A 16580-nucleotide genomic window follows, 5' to 3' on the forward strand; every position below is an offset into this window, starting at 1 on the left:
TAAACATTCAAGCGTCAACACTTTATCAATTACTTCAGATGTAAAAATTATTATTATATAATATTTGTTCTTACTATCAATTAATAAACTCTCTTCAGTCGGTAAGGGTGATTTGTGTTTGTTGCAGCCCTACTTACCACCTTTTAATACATTTGAATCAGTTGTTACATTCTAATTATTTATAGAATCAAGAAAAACAGAAAATATGAAACTTAAAGTATATCTTTCAAACAAAAACTTTTTGTGAAATAACTAATTTAGAATACAGCCATGATTCTGAAACAATGTAATCAATAGAGAAATGAGAATAGTGTAATACTGCTGTCATTTTAAAATTGTAATCAATAGAATAATAGCACAGCTATGATTGTTTTCAATGTAATGTAATTAACCACTATGCATGCATGTAATACTTGATACCACCACTTATATTGACCGGGAGACGTTCAAAATCCGAGTTACAGTGAACGCACCAGAAGGTGTCCAGGGCCCATTATTATCGGTTTCCTTGCAGTCAAAACTCATTATTTTGGGGTTTGGTTCATTGGTGACACCAAGTTGCCCGTGTGTGTGTGTGTGTGTGTGTGTGTGTGTGTGTGTGTGTGTGTGTGTGTGTGTGTGTGTGTGTGTGTGTGTGTGTGTGTGAGAAAGTGAGAGTGAAGAATGTTCGTCTCTCAGCCGATAGATTGACTCCCGCGACCCTCTAACGACAACCGGTGTAAGACCGACTTAAATATTATTATTCATTGTCATACAAATTGTATTAGAAACTCTTGAAAAACAACTTGGTGGATTTGCTCATTGTTTTTATTTTACTTTTGAGACAAAGAAACGAAGCTTTTCATGATGTGAGGGTCCTCTGTTGCAGCTCTCTAGTGGTACTGTCTTCCCAGGGAGGACACCACCACGGCCAGGAACTTCTGGAAAGCTGCCTGGACTTCTGCAGTGAAGGCTTCACCGAACCGAGCAGCCACCACGATGGTCAGGCAGTCGGAGAGGAGCTGCAACACAACAAGCATCAGAAGCATCAGCGACATGAACGGTTGGTCCTCTTTTTAACGCTTGTTGAACAAGATCAACATGTCGAAAGTTACCTTGAAGTTGTCGGGGTCCACGTGCAGTTTCTCGGAGTGCAGCACGCTCAGCTCGGCGTAGGTTGTCTTGATGTTGTCCATGTCCTTCACAGCCCGCTCCAGTCCGTACAGGATTGTTGTTCCGTGTTTTGCCACCAGCGGATTTCCCATAATTGCTGCGGCGTTGTAGAGGTTTCCAAAGTTACCGAAATACCTCTGAGTCCAGGGGTAGACGACCAGACACCTGAGGAAAGCACGTCAACGTCAGAGTTAGATGTGGAGATCAAACTTATACAGAGGGGACATGTAACTGAAAGACGTTGTGCACAATGACTGAAGGACATCCTGATATGTTGAGGATTTGGTCTCATGCACAACTTGTTAACGCAGAGTTAAGACTCACCTGCACAGAGCTGCAGGACCTACGACATCGTAGTCGATCTTGGAGAAGATGTCCTTGATGGTGGCGCGCTCGAATTCTGTCCATGCAACCATGGTGCTGATTCTTCTGTGCTTCTCAGATGATTCTGCTCTCAGACATCAGATGCTGTTTTTAAAGGCCCCCTGCTCCCCTCCAGCAGCATGTGACTGGATAGGCGGTGGGCCGCCCATATTCTGTGTGATTGAAGCGATGATAATAGAAGGGCGTATCTTCTCCGCCTATAGTTATCTCTGCATGAAACAGAGAACAAGTAACAGCTGTATCCTCCACATCTGCACAAGATGCAAATGTGCAAAGGGCCTCAGAGCCACGGTGAAAAGAGAAAGCTGGTACTCTAAGAGGTAACAAGTGTCAAACTGTAAAAGAGGAAGAGGTCACAAAACAGTCGCAGCCTAAAAAATGCAAAATGACTGCAACGGAAGAAACCAATGGCAGTGTGTCACCCAGAGACGGACAATGTCCCAATGACAGCTGTCTGTCAGTGTGACAGACAGCTGTCCCCTCCTTGAAGACCTGAGCATCAGAACCTTGGACAGCGATCTTTACATTTATTCTTAGAATAACCTGAATCACTTTCGTCAAACTTATGTTTGTTTGTTTTTTTCTTCATCCGCCATCAACATCGAGCAACACATCAACGGGGGTTCAGGGGTCATTAATGTGTATTGAAATCAAAGTGGTGATTTAATTCCTTTGTTTGTGCCACAGCTCACAGTGCTGAACTGATGCGCCCACAAATCTTTATCAAAATGTATTTTAAATGATAACGTAGAAGCTTACCACCTGAATGGGACATTATTCAAAGTGGAAAAACATATGATGCTCTTCTGATTTTTACGAATTAAACATAGTTGAACTACTTATATATATTTAAAATTTTCACTTAGCATCTTCTGTACCTCAATTGTTTTCTGTATTTCCAAATTTAAAAAACACTCATGTTACTTTATAATCCACTATATCTTTTGACAACTTTGCAGATGAAAATGATTAATGACAAAAACGACATCAATTATGATACAATACATTTAAGTCATTGTAATAAACCCCACCTTTAGCCATTAAGTTAAAGTTACTTTAACACATCAGAAATTATAGCAGTGATGTTAAAATAATGAATTTTATTAATTTCTTTCACTTTTACTACTTTAAAGATATGTCAATGATAATACCCGTACTTTTACATAAGTAAAAAAGGAAATACTTCTTCCTGCTTTGGGGGTATTTTTAAGTTTGATTTCTAATTCCACATGCTTATGGTTTGAATAGATTGTGAAAAGTTCAAAGAAGCTTGAGCGGAAATCTAGGAGTGTTTCCTTATCTTATGGGGACTGCAACAACACGCGTGGAACGCCTTTGAACATATCTCGGAGGAGGAACCGGGTGTGTCCATGCTTTGTTTCAAGCATAAAAACCTCTCTAGTTTGGGCTCATCGCAGCATTCAGAAGCACTCATTCAACCACCAAGATGACCACTCTCTCTACCAAGGACAAGAAGGTAGTCAAAGCCTTCTGGGCTAAAGTCTCTGGACAAGGGGAGGAAATCGGCACTGATGCCGTGGCCAGGTAACTATGATCATAAGCCGAGGGATGTAATCAGCTTTTAATTGACATTTATTGTTGAATATGTAAACGCATCACCCATTTTCATCGATGTTTTTCTTTTTCATCCAGGATGCTGAGAGTTTACCCGCAGACCAAGACTTACTTCTCCCACTGGAAGGACCAGAGCGCCTCCTCTCCGGATGTGAAGAAGCACGGCCGGACTGTGATGGCTGGAGTTGGAGACGCTGTGGCCAAGATCGACGACCTGAAAGGAGGTCTCTTGAACCTCAGTGAGCTGCACGCCTTCACTCTGCGTGTGGACCCTGCCAACTTCAAGGTGCAGAGATGGACTCATTCTGAGACAATGAACTGTGATGCAAAGTCTTCCTCAAACTTAGACCTTTAAGCGGGTTCCAAACCTGCAACAGGTGACCCGCTGTTGCCATGCAGACAAGCTTCCCGTGTGTGATTGTGTGTGGAACTAATAACCTACATATATGTAACATAACTGTTTTCTCTTCACAGATCCTCTCCCACAACCTCCTGGTGGTCATGGCCACCATGTTCCCCAACGACTTCACCCCTGAGGTCCATGTGTCTATGGACAAGTTCCTGGCTGCTGTGGCTCTGGCTCTGTCTGAGAAGTACCGATAAACAGCAGGAGAAGAGGCCGGATATATAGCAGGAGCTAACAGTGCTCAATAAAAGCATTCATGCAAAAAAGAGAATGAACTGTTGTTTTCTGGTTACTTTGAGATGGACTGTGTCATGGGTCGAAAGTCAAATCTAGAGCGCAAAGCAGATTTAAAAAATACCAAAAGTCACATTTAACACAGAGGTTCATCACTTAATATATTAATTCAGCTATACATTTATTTAAAAAAATGAATGAAGACATATTTTGATAATCAATCATTGTTATTCTCTAGAAAACCCCTCAAACATTTTTCTTCTATATTCACTCCAATTATTAATTTAGCTCTTTCTTAGTTCGATATATAAAATTAAGATTTTCGCTACCACGATACCAAACATCTGGATACGCTTCTGCAGAGACTTTTAAATCCTTACGTTGTGTTACGGCTCGGCCAGCCAGAGAGTTACGTGCCTTGCGGCGGGGACGAGCCGGGCGTGCACGCGATCACACCTGAAGCCACTCTGCTCATTGCGCAGCTGCAGCTCGTTGGCTCGTTCTATGGAGAGATAAGTTGGAGGACTCTCAATGGCTCGTCGTTTTGGAGACTTCCCTGTGGATACCTACGAGAGACTCCCCCCCCCCCGCCCCCCCTTTCGATTATTTAAGAGTGAGTTTTCCTTTCTTTCGTTTAACTGTGAGTGTCCATGGACAAAGGGATTTTGAGTTGTTTTTCCTTTGTTTTCACCTGCCAATTAAGGAGGCAGTTTTTGTTTGTTCCTCGGAACCTTACGCTCTCGAGCTCTTGTGAAGGAATAAACTACGCCGTGTTTTTGGCTGAACATAAGCTCTGTCTAGTGTCGTGCACTTGGGGTCGAAGACAAACTAATATTTTCATACTTATAAGAACATTCCAATAATGATTTACATTTTCATAGTCAATTTTCTCATATAAAACAACAAAGTAAGAAATTGTTTCCTAATGCATAATACATTTTTTGGTAAAATAAACATTTTAAATTCCTGACCTATCGAAAATCCATGAGCCACGACAAAGAAGTTAGTTATTTTCATTATTGTTCGTATCGTTTTTAGTGTTTCTCTTTTAGGTAACTTTCACAATTTTATCAACATGTTTTTTCACGAAGCAGAAGTCCAAAAGATATAAACTATTTTTTTATGCATTTTCAATATATATTTTTTTTAACTAAAAGTAAAAAAACTACAATGATGTCCTTATGCATGAAACCTTGTTTTGGTGAAATTGATATGTATTATTCGAGATTAAAATAAGATACGTATAGTATTCAAAAATCCATGGGACATTATTGATGGTATCATTTTTAGTATTTTGAATAATACGTTTGTTCGTGAAGCAGAAAATCAAAAGACTAGAAAATGAGCCTTAAATAAACCTTGTATTTAAAATGCTCCCTTTCATTTGTTTCTTTTCATGTTTCATTTGAGCAAATTGTTTGAGAGCATTTGTGCACTTTATCACTTCATCAAACCTTGTGTTCACCATCTACACTGAAGGCCATCATTTTTTAAATTATTTTACATCAATATTATTCATGTTTATATTAAATACATTAAATTCTTGAAAAAAAAACTTGATCGATTTGCTCATTGTTTTTATTATATTTTGAGACAAAGAAACCAAGCTTTTCATGACGTGAGGGTTCTCTGTTGCAGCTCTCTAATGGTACTGTCTTCCCAGGGAGGACACCACCACGGCCAGGAACTTCTGGAAAGCTGCCTGGACTTCTGCAGTGAAGGCTTCACCGAACCGAGCAGCCACCACGATGGTCAGGCAGTCGGAGAGGAGCTGCAACACAACAAGCATCAGAAGCATCAGCGACATGAACGGTTGGTCGTTTTTCTAACACTTGTTGAACAAGATCAACATGTCGAAAGTTACCTTGAAGTTGTCGGGGTCCACGTGCAGTTTCTCGGAGTGCAGAACGCTCAGCTCGGCGTAGGTTGTCTTGATGTTGTCCATGTCCTTCACAGCCCGCTCCAGTCCGTTGAGAATAGTTGTTCCGTGTTTTGCCACCAGCGGATTTCCCATGATTGCTGCGGCGTTGTAGAGGTTTCCAAAGTTACCGAAATACCTCTGAGTCCAGGGGTAGACGACCAGACACCTGAGGAAAGCACGTCAACGTCAGAGTTAGATGTGGAGATCAAACTTATACAGAGGGGACATGTAACTGAAAGACGTTGTGCACAATGACTGAAGGACATCCTGTTATGTTGAGGATTTGGTCTCATGCACAACTTGTTAACGCAGAGTTAAGACTCACCTGCACAGAGCTGCAGGACCTACGACATCGTAGTCGATCTTGGAGAAGATGTCCTTGATGGTGGCGCGCTCGAATTCTGTCCATGCAACCATAGTGCCGATTCTTCTGTGCTTCTCAGATGATTCTGCTCACAGACATCAGATGCTGTTTTTAAAGGCCCCCCTGCTCCCCTCCAGCAGCATGTGACTGGATGGGCGGTGGGCCGTTCTGTGTGATTGAAGCGATGATAATAGAAGGGTGAGACTTCTCCGCCTATAGTTATCTCTGCATGAAACAGAACAAGTAACAGCTGTATCCTCCACATCTGCACAAGATGCAAAGGGCCTCAGAGCCACGGTGAAAAGAGATAGCTGGTACTCTAAGAGGCAACAAGTGCCAAACTGTAAAAAAGGAAGAGGTCACAAACTGTTGAAACTTAGCAGAGTCACAGCCTGAAAAATGCAAACGCTGTGACAGACAGCTGTCCCTTCCTTGAAGACCTGAGCATCAGAACCATGGACAGCGATCTTTACATTTATTCTTAGAATGTTGAACAATCACCTGAATCACGTTCGTCAAACTTATGTTTGTTTTTCGTTTCTTCATCCGGCATCAACGTCAACGGAGTTCATGTGTATTGACCTCAAAGTACTGATTTTATTTCCTTTGTTTGGTTCAGTATCTCCTCACAGCTCACCAGTGCTGAATTGAAGCTTCCACAAATGTTCCTCAAAATGTAATTTTAAAGGATAAAGTAGAAACTTATGACCTGAATGGAAAGTTAGTTAAAGTTGAAACACATTCACAGATTAAAATGAGTTAAATTACACAGCTCTTCCTATTTGTTCATTGTACACAAAGTGTTGTTTTACGTTTATCATTTGACAACTTTATACTTTGCAGATGAAAATTATCAGTGATAATTAAGTTACATTTTCTCATCAAAGATTATGTGATGTTCTTCTGCTACTTAAATATATTCCAATAATAATAGGCCTACTGTATGTCCTTTTACTTAAACTCTCAGGCACTTAAACTCTCAGACACAGTCTTAAACTGGTTCAGGTCATATCTACAAGACAGGAACTATTTTGTTTCCATTGGTGACTTCGTATCAGAAACAACCGACGCAACGTGTGGAGTCCCCCAAGGTTCGATCTTAGGGCCGACTTTATTCAACATCTACATGCTCCCACTAGGACAAATCATGCAAAAAATAAAATTGACCACCATTGCTACGCTGATGACACCCAAATCTATGTAGCGCTATCACCAAACGACTATCGCCCCATAGATCTTCTGTGCCAGTGCATTGAGCAAATCAAAGACTGAATGTGTCAAAATGTCCTACAACTAAATGAAGACAAAACTGAGATCATTGTATTTGGTGCTAAAAAAGAAAGGTTTAAAGTAACTCAACACCTTCACTCTCTGTCCCTGAAAACATCAAATAAAGCCAGAGATCTGGGGGTTATTATGGATTCAGATTTACACTTGGAGAGTCACATCAAATCAGTAACAAAATCGGCCTACTACCACCTCAAAAATGTAGCACGACTTAGAGGGCTCATGTCAGCTCAAGACTTAGAAACACTACATGCCTTCATAACTAGTAGGCTAGACTATTGTAAGGGTCTCCTTGCAGGTCTTCCAAAAAAAACTGTCAGGCAGCTCCAGCTTGTTCAGAACGCTGCTGCTAGAGTTCTAACAAAGACCAAAAAATGAGAGCACATTACACCAATTCTTAAATCCTTACATTGGCTCCCAGTATGTCAGAGAATTATTTTCTAAATCCTACTGCTCACATATAAATCACTACATGGTTTATGGCCAAAGTATATCACTGATATGCTTCCACTACATAAGCCTTCAAGATCACTAAGATCTTCTGACACCAATCTGTTAGTGATTCCCAGAGTAAATACAAATCATGGTAAAGCATCATTTAGTTACTACGCAACAAACAGCTGGAACAAATTTCCTGAAGATTTAAGACTTGCCCCAACTCTGACCATGTTTAAAACAAGACTGAAAACGTTTATGTTCAGCTTCGCCTTCTGCTAAATTTTACCTACATTGCACTTTTAACCTCTGTCTTTAATTAAACAATTTAAATAAGGTTTTAATTTATAATTTTATTTGCTGTTTTTAATTGTCTTTTAATTCCTGCATTTTATTTCACTTTATTGTATGAAATGTTATGATGTGAAGCACTTTGAGTCTGCCTTTTGTATGAAAAGCGCTATACAAATAAAATTGCCTCGCCTTGCTTTGCCTAAGTAAAACATCAAAATACTTCTTCCACAACTCTTTTAGGGGGAATTTGGACTTCTAAAGCACCCACATGATTGTTTGAGAAGATTATGAAAATTTCCAAGAAGCTCGAGCATCACAATGAGAAGATTTTCCTTATCTTATGGGGACTGCAACAACACGCGTGGAACGCCTTTGAACATATCTCGGAGGAGGAACCGGGTGTGTCCATGCTTTGTTTCAAGCATAAAAACCTCTCTAGTTTGGGCTCATCGCGGCATTCAGAAGCACTCATTCAACCACCAAGATGACCACTCTCTCTACCAAGGACAAGCAGGTAGTCAAAGCCTTCTGGGCTAAAGTCTCTGGACAAGGGGAGGAAATCGGCACTGATGCCGTGGCCAGGTAACTATGATCATAAGCCGAGGGATGTAATCAGCTTTTAATTAACATTTATTGTTGAATATGTAAACGCATCACCCATTTTCATCGATGTTTTTCTTTTTCACCCAGGATGCTGAGAGTTTACCCGCAGACCAAGACTTACTTCTCCCACTGGAAGGACCGGAGCGCCTCCTCTCCCGATGTGCAGAAGCACGGCCGGACTGTGATGGCTGGAGTTGGAGACGCTGTGGCCAAGATCGACGACCTGAAAGGAGGTCTCTTGAACCTCAGTGAGCTGCACGCCTTCACTCTGCGTGTGGACCCTGCCAACTTCAAGGTGCAGAGACGGACTCATTCTGAGACACTGAGCTGTGATGCAAAGTCTTCCTCAAACGTAGACCGTGGAGCGGCCACAAGCCGCCTGTGTGCATGTTTAATAACCTCCATATATGTAACATATGTGTAATTGCTCTCCTTTCACAGATCCTCTCCCACAACCTCCTGGTGGTCATGGCCACCATGTTGCCCAACGACTTCACCCCTGAGGTCCATGTGTCTATGGACAAGTTCCTGGCTGCTGTGGCTCTGGCTCTGTCTGAGAAGTACCGATAAACAACAGGAGAAGAGGCCGGATGTGCTGCAGCAGGAGATCAGTGTTGATCAATAAAAGCATTAATGCAAAAAAGAAAATGAACTGTTGTTTTCTGGTTACTTTGAGATGGACTGTGTCATGGGTCGAAAGTCAAATCTAGAGCGCAAAACAGATTTAAAAAATACCAAAAGTCACATTTTACACAGAGGTTCATCACTTTATATATTAATTCAGCGATAAATTTATTTAAAAAAATGAATGAAGAAATATTTTGATAATCAGTGATTATTATTCTCTAGAAAAACCCTCAAACATTTTTCTTCTGCATTCACTCCAATTATTATTTTAGCTCTTTCTTAGTTCTATATATGAAATTAAGATTTGCGCTACGATACCAAACATCTGGATACGTTTCTGCAGAGACTTTTAAAACCTTACGTTGGACATCACACATAGTTGATTAGTTTACTAAATAGTCAGTCGTTTCTTGCAGCCCAATATTTTCATACTTATAAGAACATTTCAATAATTATTTACATTTTGATAATTCATTTTCTCATAGAAAACAACAGAAAGTAACAAATTGTTTCCTAATGCGTAATACATTTTTTGGTGAAATAAACATTTTAAATGTATGACCTCTATCGAAAATCCATGAGCCATGACAATGAAGTTAGTTATTTTCATTATTGTTAGTATCGTTTTTAGTGTTTCTCTTTTAGGACACTTTCACAATTTTATCAACATGTTTTTTCACGAAGCAGAAGTCCAAAAGATATAAACTATTTATTTCTGCATTTTCAATATATATATTTTTTAAATAAAATAAAAAAAACTACAATGATGTCCTTATGCATGAAACCTTGTTTTGGTGAAATTGATATGTATTATTCGAGATTAAAGATTAAAATAAATGACGTATAGTATTGTTCAAAAATCCATGGGACATTATTGATGGTATCATTTTTAGTATTTTGAATAATACGTTTGTTCATAAAGCAGAAAATCAAAAGACTAGAAAATTAGCCTTAAATAAACCTTGTATTAAAATGCTCCCTTTCATTTGTTTCTTTTCATGTTTCATTTGAGCTAATTGTTTGAGAGCATTTGTGCACTTTATCACTTCATCAAACCTTGTGTTCACCATCTACACTGAAGGCCATCATTTTTAAAATTATTTTACATCAATATTATTATTCATGTTTATATCAATTAAATTAAAAATTCTTGAAAAACAACTTGATCAATTTGCTCACTGTTTTTATTATATTTTGAGACAAAGAAACAAAGCTTTTCATGATGCAAGGGTTCTCTGTTGCAGCTCTCTAGTGGTACTGTCTTCCCAGGGAGGACACCACCACGGCCAGGAACTTCTGGAAAGCTGCCTGGACTTCTGCAGTGAAGGCTTTACCGAACTGAGCAGCCACCACGATGGTCAGGCAGTCGGAGAGGAGCTGCAACACAACAAGCATCAGAAGCATCAGCGACATGAACGGTTGGTCCTCTTTCTAACACTTGTTGAACAAGATCATCAGTCGAAAGTTACCTTGAAGTTGTCGGGGTCCACGTGCAGTTTCTCGGAGTGCAGCACGCTCAGCTCGGCGTAAGTTGTCTTGATGTTGTCCATGTCCTTCACAGCCCGCTCCAGTCCGTTGAGAATAGTTGTTCCGTGTTTTGCAACCAGCGGATTTCCCATAATTGCTGCGGCGTTGTAGAGGTTTCCAAAGTTACCGAAATACCTCTGAGTCCAGGGGTAGACGACCAGACACCTGAGGAAAGCACGTCAACGTCACAGAGTTGGATGTGGAGATCAAACTTATACAGAGGGGACATGTAACTGAAAGACGTTGTGTACAATGACTGAAGGACATCCTGTTATGTTGAGGATTTGGTCTCATGCACAACTTGTTAACGCAGAGTTAAGACTCACCTGCACAGAGCTGCAGGACCTACGACATCGTAGTCGATCTTGGAGAAGATGTCCTTGATGGTGGCGCGCTCGAATTCTGTCCATGCAACCATAGTGCCGATTCTTCTGTGCTTCTCAGATGATTCTGCTCTCAGACATCAGATGCTGTTTTTAAAGGCCCCTTGCTCCCCTCCTGCAGCATGTGACTGGATGGGCGGTGGGCCGGCCATATTCTGTGTGATTGAAGCGATGATAATAGAAGGGCGTATCTTCTCCGCCTATAGTTATCTCTGCATGAAACAGAGAACAAGTAACAGCTGTATCCTCCACAGCTGCACAAGATGCAAATGTGCAAAGGGCCTCAGAGCCACGGTGAAAAGAGATAGCTGGTACTCTAAGAGGCAACAAGTGCCAAACTGTAAAAAAGGAAGAGGTCACAAACTGTTGAAACTTAGCAGAGTCACAGCCTGAAAAATGCAAACGCTGTGACAGACAGCTGTCCCTTCCTTGAAGACCTGAGCATCAGAACCATGGACAGCGATCTTTACATTTATTCTTGTTGAACAATCACCTGAATCACGTTCGTCAAACTTAAGTTTGTTTTTTGTTTCTTCATCTGCCATCAACATCAATGGAGTTCATGTGCCTTGACCTCAATGTAGTGGTTTTATTTTCTTTGTTTGGTTCAGTAGCTTTTGAGGGATAAAGTAGAAGCTTACGACCTGAATGGGAAGTTAGTTAAAATTAACAGATTACCACATTCACAGATTAAAATTAGTTAAATTACACAGCTCTTCCTATTTGTTCATTGTACACAAAGTGTTGTTTTACGTTTATAACATTTGACAACTTTATACTTTGCAGATGAAAAGATATCAGTGATAATTAAGATATTTTTTCACATCAAAGATTATGTGATGTTCTTCTGCCACTTAAACATATTCCAATAATAATAGGCCTACTGTATGTACTTTTACTTGAGTAAAACATCAAAAAAGTTCTTCCACAACTCTTTTAGGGGGAATTTGGACTTCTAAATCACGTGATCATTTAAAGACCAAGAAGCTCGAGCATCACAATGAGAAGATTTTCCTTATCTCGTGGGGACTGAAACAACACGCGTGGAACGCCTTTGAACATATCTCGGAGGAGGAACCGGGTGTGTCCATGCTTTGTTTCAAGCATAAAAACCTCTAGTTTGGGCTCATCGCAGCGTTCAGAAGCACTCATTCAACCACCAAGATGACCACTCTCTCTACCAAGGACAAGAAGGTAGTCAAAGCCTTCTGGGCTAAAGTCTCTGGACAAGGGGAGGAAATCGGCACTGATGCCGTGGCCAGGTAACTATGATCATAAGCCGAGGGATGTAACCCGCTTTTAATTGATCATTTATTGTTGCATATGTAAAACCATCACCCATTTTCATCGATGTTTTTCTTTTTCACCCAGGATGCTGAGAGTTTACCCGCAGACCAAGACTTACTTCTCCCACTGGAAGGACCGGAGCGCCTCCTCTCCCGATGTGAAGAAGCACGGCCGGACTGTGATGGCTGGAGTTGGAGACGCTGTGGCCAAGATCGACGACCTGAAAGGAGGTCTCTTGAACCTCAGTGAGCTGCACGCCTTCACTCTGCGTGTGGACCCTGCCAACTTCAAGGTGCAGAGACAGACTCATTCTGAGACACTGAACTGTGATGCAAAGTCTTCCTCAAACGTAGACCGTTGAGCGGCCACAAGCCGCCTGTGTGCATGTTTAATAACCTCCATATATGTAATTGCTTTCCTTTCACAGATCCTCTCCCACAACCTCCTGGTGGTCATGGCCACCATGTTGCCCAACGACTTCACCCCTGAGGTCCATGTGTCTATGGACAAGTTCCTGGCTGCTGTGGCTCTGGCTCTGTCTGAGAAGTACCGATAAACAACAGGAGAAGAGGCCGGATGTGCTGCAGCAGGAGATCAGTGTATAATGATCAATAAAATCATTAATGCAAAAAAGAAAATGAACTGTTATTTTCTGGTTACTTTGAGATGGATTGTGTCATGGGTCGAAAGTCAAATCTAGAGCGCGAAACAGATTTAAAAAATACCAAAAGTCACATTTTACACAGAGGTTCATCACTTAATATATTAATTCAGCGATAAATTTATTTTAAAAAATGAATGAAGAAATATTTTGATAATCAGTGATTATTATTCTCTAGAAAAACCCTCAAACATTTTTCTTCTGCATTCACTCCAATTATTATTTTAGCTCTTTCTTAGTTCGATATATGAAATTAGGATTTGAGCTACCACGATACCAAACATCTGGATACTTTACCGCAGAGACTTTTAAATCCTGACGTTGGACATCACACATAGTTGTTTATTTGACTAAATAGTCAGTCGTTTCTTGCAGCCCTATAGTTTCATACTTTAAGACAATTTCAATAATGATTTACATTTTCATAATTAATTTTCTCATAGAAAACAACAGAAAGTAAGAAATTGTAAATTATTTCCTAATGCATAATACATTTTTTGGTGAAATAAACATTTTAAATTTATGACCTCTATCGAAAATCCATGAGCCACGACAAAGAAGTTAGTTATTTTCATTATTGTTAGTATCATTTTTAGTGTTTCTCTTTTGGGAAACTTTTTCAATTTTATCAACACATTTTTCCACGAAGCAGAAGTCCAAAAGATATAAAAAGTATTTTTTTCTGCATTTTCATGATTTTTTTTTTTTACCAACTAAAAGTAAAAAAAACTAAAATAATGTCCAAACCCTGTTTTGGTGAAATCGATATGTATTATTCGAAGATTAAAATAAATGACCTTTAGTATAGTTCAAGAATCCATGGGACATTATTGACGGTATCATTTTTAGTATTTGAATAATACGTTTGTTCATAAAGCAGCAGCATTCGTGCACTTTTTCACGTCATCAACCCTTGTGTTCACACTGAAGGCCATCATTTTTAATTAAAATTATTTTATATCAATATTATTATTCATGTTAATATCAATTGATCAATTATCAACCCTAACCCTTGAAAAACAACTGATCGACTTGCTCATTGTTTTTATTTTATTTTGAGACAACAAAAACGAAGCTTTTCATGATGTGAGGGTCCTCTGTTGCAGCTCTCTAGTGGTACTGTCTTCCCAGGGAGGACACCACCACGGCCAGGAACTTCTGGAAAGCTGCCTGGACTTCTGCAGTGAAGGCTTCACCGAACCGAGCAGCCACCACGATGGTCAGGCAGTCGGAGAGGAGCTGCAACACAACAAGCATCAGAAGCATCAGCGACATGAACGGTTGGTCCTCTTTTTAACGCTTGTTGAACAAGATCAACATGTCGAAAGTTACCTTGAAGTTGTCGGGGTCCACGTGCAGTTTCTCGGAGTGCAGCACGCTCAGCTCGGCGTAGGTTGCCTTGATGTTGTCCATGTCCTTCACAGCCCGCTCCAGTCCGTTGAGGATAGTCGTTCCGTGTTTTGCAACCAGCGGATTTCCCATAATTGCTGCGGCGTTGTAGAGGTTTCCGAAGTTACCGAAATACCTCTGCGTCCAGGGGTAGACGACCAGACACCTGAGAAAAGCACGTCAACGTCACACGGTGAAATGTGGAGATCAAACCTATGTGCGGAGAGGAGGAATTGAAAATGTCTGAAAAGCGTTGTGCACAATGACTGAAGGAAATCCGGATCCGTTGAGGATTTGGTCTCATGCACACCTGGTTAACGCAGAGTTAAGACTCACCTGGACAGAGCTGCAGGACCTACGACATCATAGTCGATTTTGGAGAAGATGTCCTGGATGGTGGCGCGCTCGAATTCTGTCCATGCAACCATAGTGCCGATTCTTCTGGTGATCTGTCGGTTCTGCTCTCAGACATGAGATGCGGTTTTTAAAGGCCCCCTGCTCCCCTCCCTGGTTGGATGGGCGGTGGGCTGGCCAAGGAGTCCACCATTTCTTAGATTTGCAACATTGATAACAGTAGAACGACGCCTAAAATGTTTCAGACAGAAATAAACCTGGGTCTAATGGTTCTGGTTCATTGGTTACATGTCTTCGTTCAATAGCAACGTCGTTTTTGAACGATGCCGTTTTAAAAAAAGAGTTAATGAACGTTTAAAATGTTACAAGGTTGGTTTAACAATCACCTTATAACTGCCGTTGAGCCACATTCCTCTCGACAGAGCAGAACTTTCTCTTAATATTGATGGTTGTGTGTTGATAGTCCCCCTGGTAATGCACACTATGGAAGGTTGTTGTTGTACATCGGCACGGCTCATAGAACACTGATGAACAATACATCGAGCTGCGTTAATTGCTCTTCTTGTCTGAACAAGAAAGGGATGTAAATGTCATTAAAATACTTAAACCGTGGTCGGATGACGAAGGACGAACAAAGGGACGCAGGCGCCATTAACACAATTAATGGTTAATGGTTAATGGCGCCATTAACACAAATTAGGCATTGAATGCATCTTTGGAGATTGAGAGGCCGGTCAAGATTTTCAAAAGTAAAAACAAGACCCACTCCCTTCCGGGGGGAATGTATCTGTCGCTTCAGTATCACATTACCGTGAAAGAATTGTTTTACTCCAGAAGATCAAGAGTGAATTGATTATCTTGATTCTTTGTCTGAAGCTGCCATCTAGTGGTTTATGAGGGGAGGGAAGACAAAGTTAAGATACGACAGTTTTTCCGTTTTTACCTGAAATGTAGGCCTATATCTCGGGTTTGCGTCCTATATTAACAATATAATCGAATAATGCACTCGATAAGCTTAAGTTTCCACCGCGTTGCCAATATCTAAATAAGGTGCAAGGACCATGATGATGGTTGAACACAAACATTTTCAATCCACTAGGTGGCATTCCAACACAATGTAGGCCGAGAGTGAGTTAATTTATGTTTCAATGACCTCCACACTTATATACCGTTAATTTACGTTACAATTATTTGGCATAATCTTAATCTAAAACATTAAACGGGGCATGCTTGAACAATATGATATGATTAAACTAATTATCAGTGCATTATTACAACTGTATTCGTTTAGTTGTCTCTTATTGTGAGACTTTCAATCATTATTGCCGACCAGCTCCCACGTCAGCCCTCCTGGCTCTTGGTAGTAAATTCACAAGTCTCTTTTTTGTAGTTGTAATACTTAATTCTAGATTGCTGGCTCTTCATCTCATGTTGTGCAATGATGGTTTATTCTAATATATCTCTCGTGATAGATCAAAACCAATAAAAAAACATTTTTCGGCCCAACTTTGTTCGGTAATGTCTAGTTATGCTTTTACTTACATTTTTATTATTTACTTTTTATCGTGTACATGTTGCGATTATCTGTGTGAGCTTTGGGGTGCATGTGGTACTGCAGATGCGGTTTTATTTGTTGTCTCCCTTGTGTTTTTAACAGGAGACTGTGTAATGGTGCATCTTATAACGGTCGATAGGTG

The 16580-nt window shown here is 40.4% G+C and overlaps 7 protein-coding genes across 7 annotated transcripts; 3 read left to right on the plus strand and 4 right to left on the minus strand.

Annotated features, from left to right (window-relative positions):
- Nucleotides 1–789: 789 nt before the first annotated feature.
- On the minus strand, nt 790–1675 carry LOC120828497 (hemoglobin subunit beta). The gene is made up of 3 exons (XM_040192100.2): nt 1477–1675; nt 1095–1317; nt 790–1001 (listed from the first exon to the last, which is right to left on the minus strand). Exons 1-3 carry the CDS (start codon nt 1566–1568, stop codon nt 873–875), a joined length of 444 nt encoding a protein of 147 aa, XP_040048034.1. The 5' UTR covers nt 1569–1675; the 3' UTR covers nt 790–872.
- Nucleotides 1676–2488: 813 nt separating this feature from the next.
- Nucleotides 2489–3810, plus strand: LOC120827725 (hemoglobin embryonic subunit alpha). Its single transcript, XM_040190819.2, has 3 exons — nt 2489–3081; nt 3190–3397; nt 3586–3810. Exons 1-3 carry the CDS (start codon nt 2984–2986, stop codon nt 3712–3714), a joined length of 435 nt encoding a protein of 144 aa, XP_040046753.2. The 5' UTR covers nt 2489–2983; the 3' UTR covers nt 3715–3810.
- A 1501-nt stretch (nt 3811–5311) lies between these two features.
- LOC120827721 (hemoglobin subunit beta) lies at nt 5312–6178 on the minus strand. The gene is made up of 3 exons (XM_040190815.2): nt 5998–6178; nt 5616–5838; nt 5312–5522 (listed from the first exon to the last, which is right to left on the minus strand). The coding sequence occupies exons 1-3, from the start codon at nt 6087–6089 to the stop codon at nt 5394–5396; spliced, it is 444 nt and encodes a 147-aa protein (XP_040046749.2). The 5' UTR covers nt 6090–6178; the 3' UTR covers nt 5312–5393.
- Nucleotides 6179–8416: 2238 nt separating this feature from the next.
- LOC120827724 (hemoglobin embryonic subunit alpha) lies at nt 8417–9303 on the plus strand. The gene is made up of 3 exons (XM_040190818.2): nt 8417–8634; nt 8743–8950; nt 9097–9303. The coding sequence occupies exons 1-3, from the start codon at nt 8537–8539 to the stop codon at nt 9223–9225; spliced, it is 435 nt and encodes a 144-aa protein (XP_040046752.1). The 5' UTR covers nt 8417–8536; the 3' UTR covers nt 9226–9303.
- Nucleotides 9304–10448: 1145 nt separating this feature from the next.
- LOC120827723 (hemoglobin subunit beta) lies at nt 10449–11317 on the minus strand. The gene is made up of 3 exons (XM_040190817.2): nt 11136–11317; nt 10752–10974; nt 10449–10659 (listed from the first exon to the last, which is right to left on the minus strand). The coding sequence occupies exons 1-3, from the start codon at nt 11225–11227 to the stop codon at nt 10531–10533; spliced, it is 444 nt and encodes a 147-aa protein (XP_040046751.2). The 5' UTR covers nt 11228–11317; the 3' UTR covers nt 10449–10530.
- Nucleotides 11318–12234: 917 nt separating this feature from the next.
- On the plus strand, nt 12235–13117 carry LOC120827726 (hemoglobin embryonic subunit alpha). The gene is made up of 3 exons (XM_040190822.2): nt 12235–12454; nt 12564–12771; nt 12907–13117. The coding sequence occupies exons 1-3, from the start codon at nt 12357–12359 to the stop codon at nt 13033–13035; spliced, it is 435 nt and encodes a 144-aa protein (XP_040046756.2). The 5' UTR covers nt 12235–12356; the 3' UTR covers nt 13036–13117.
- A 1050-nt stretch (nt 13118–14167) lies between these two features.
- On the minus strand, nt 14168–15359 carry LOC120827722 (hemoglobin subunit beta-2). Its single transcript, XM_040190816.2, has 3 exons — nt 14866–15359; nt 14473–14695; nt 14168–14379 (listed from the first exon to the last, which is right to left on the minus strand). The coding sequence occupies exons 1-3, from the start codon at nt 14955–14957 to the stop codon at nt 14251–14253; spliced, it is 444 nt and encodes a 147-aa protein (XP_040046750.1). The 5' UTR covers nt 14958–15359; the 3' UTR covers nt 14168–14250.
- Between the last annotated feature and the right edge of the window lie 1221 nt (nt 15360–16580).

Source organism: Gasterosteus aculeatus, chromosome 11 (genome assembly GCF_964276395.1).
Source record: "Gasterosteus aculeatus chromosome 11, fGasAcu3.hap1.1, whole genome shotgun sequence".
Lineage (NCBI taxonomy): Eukaryota > Metazoa > Chordata > Actinopteri > Perciformes > Gasterosteidae > Gasterosteus > Gasterosteus aculeatus.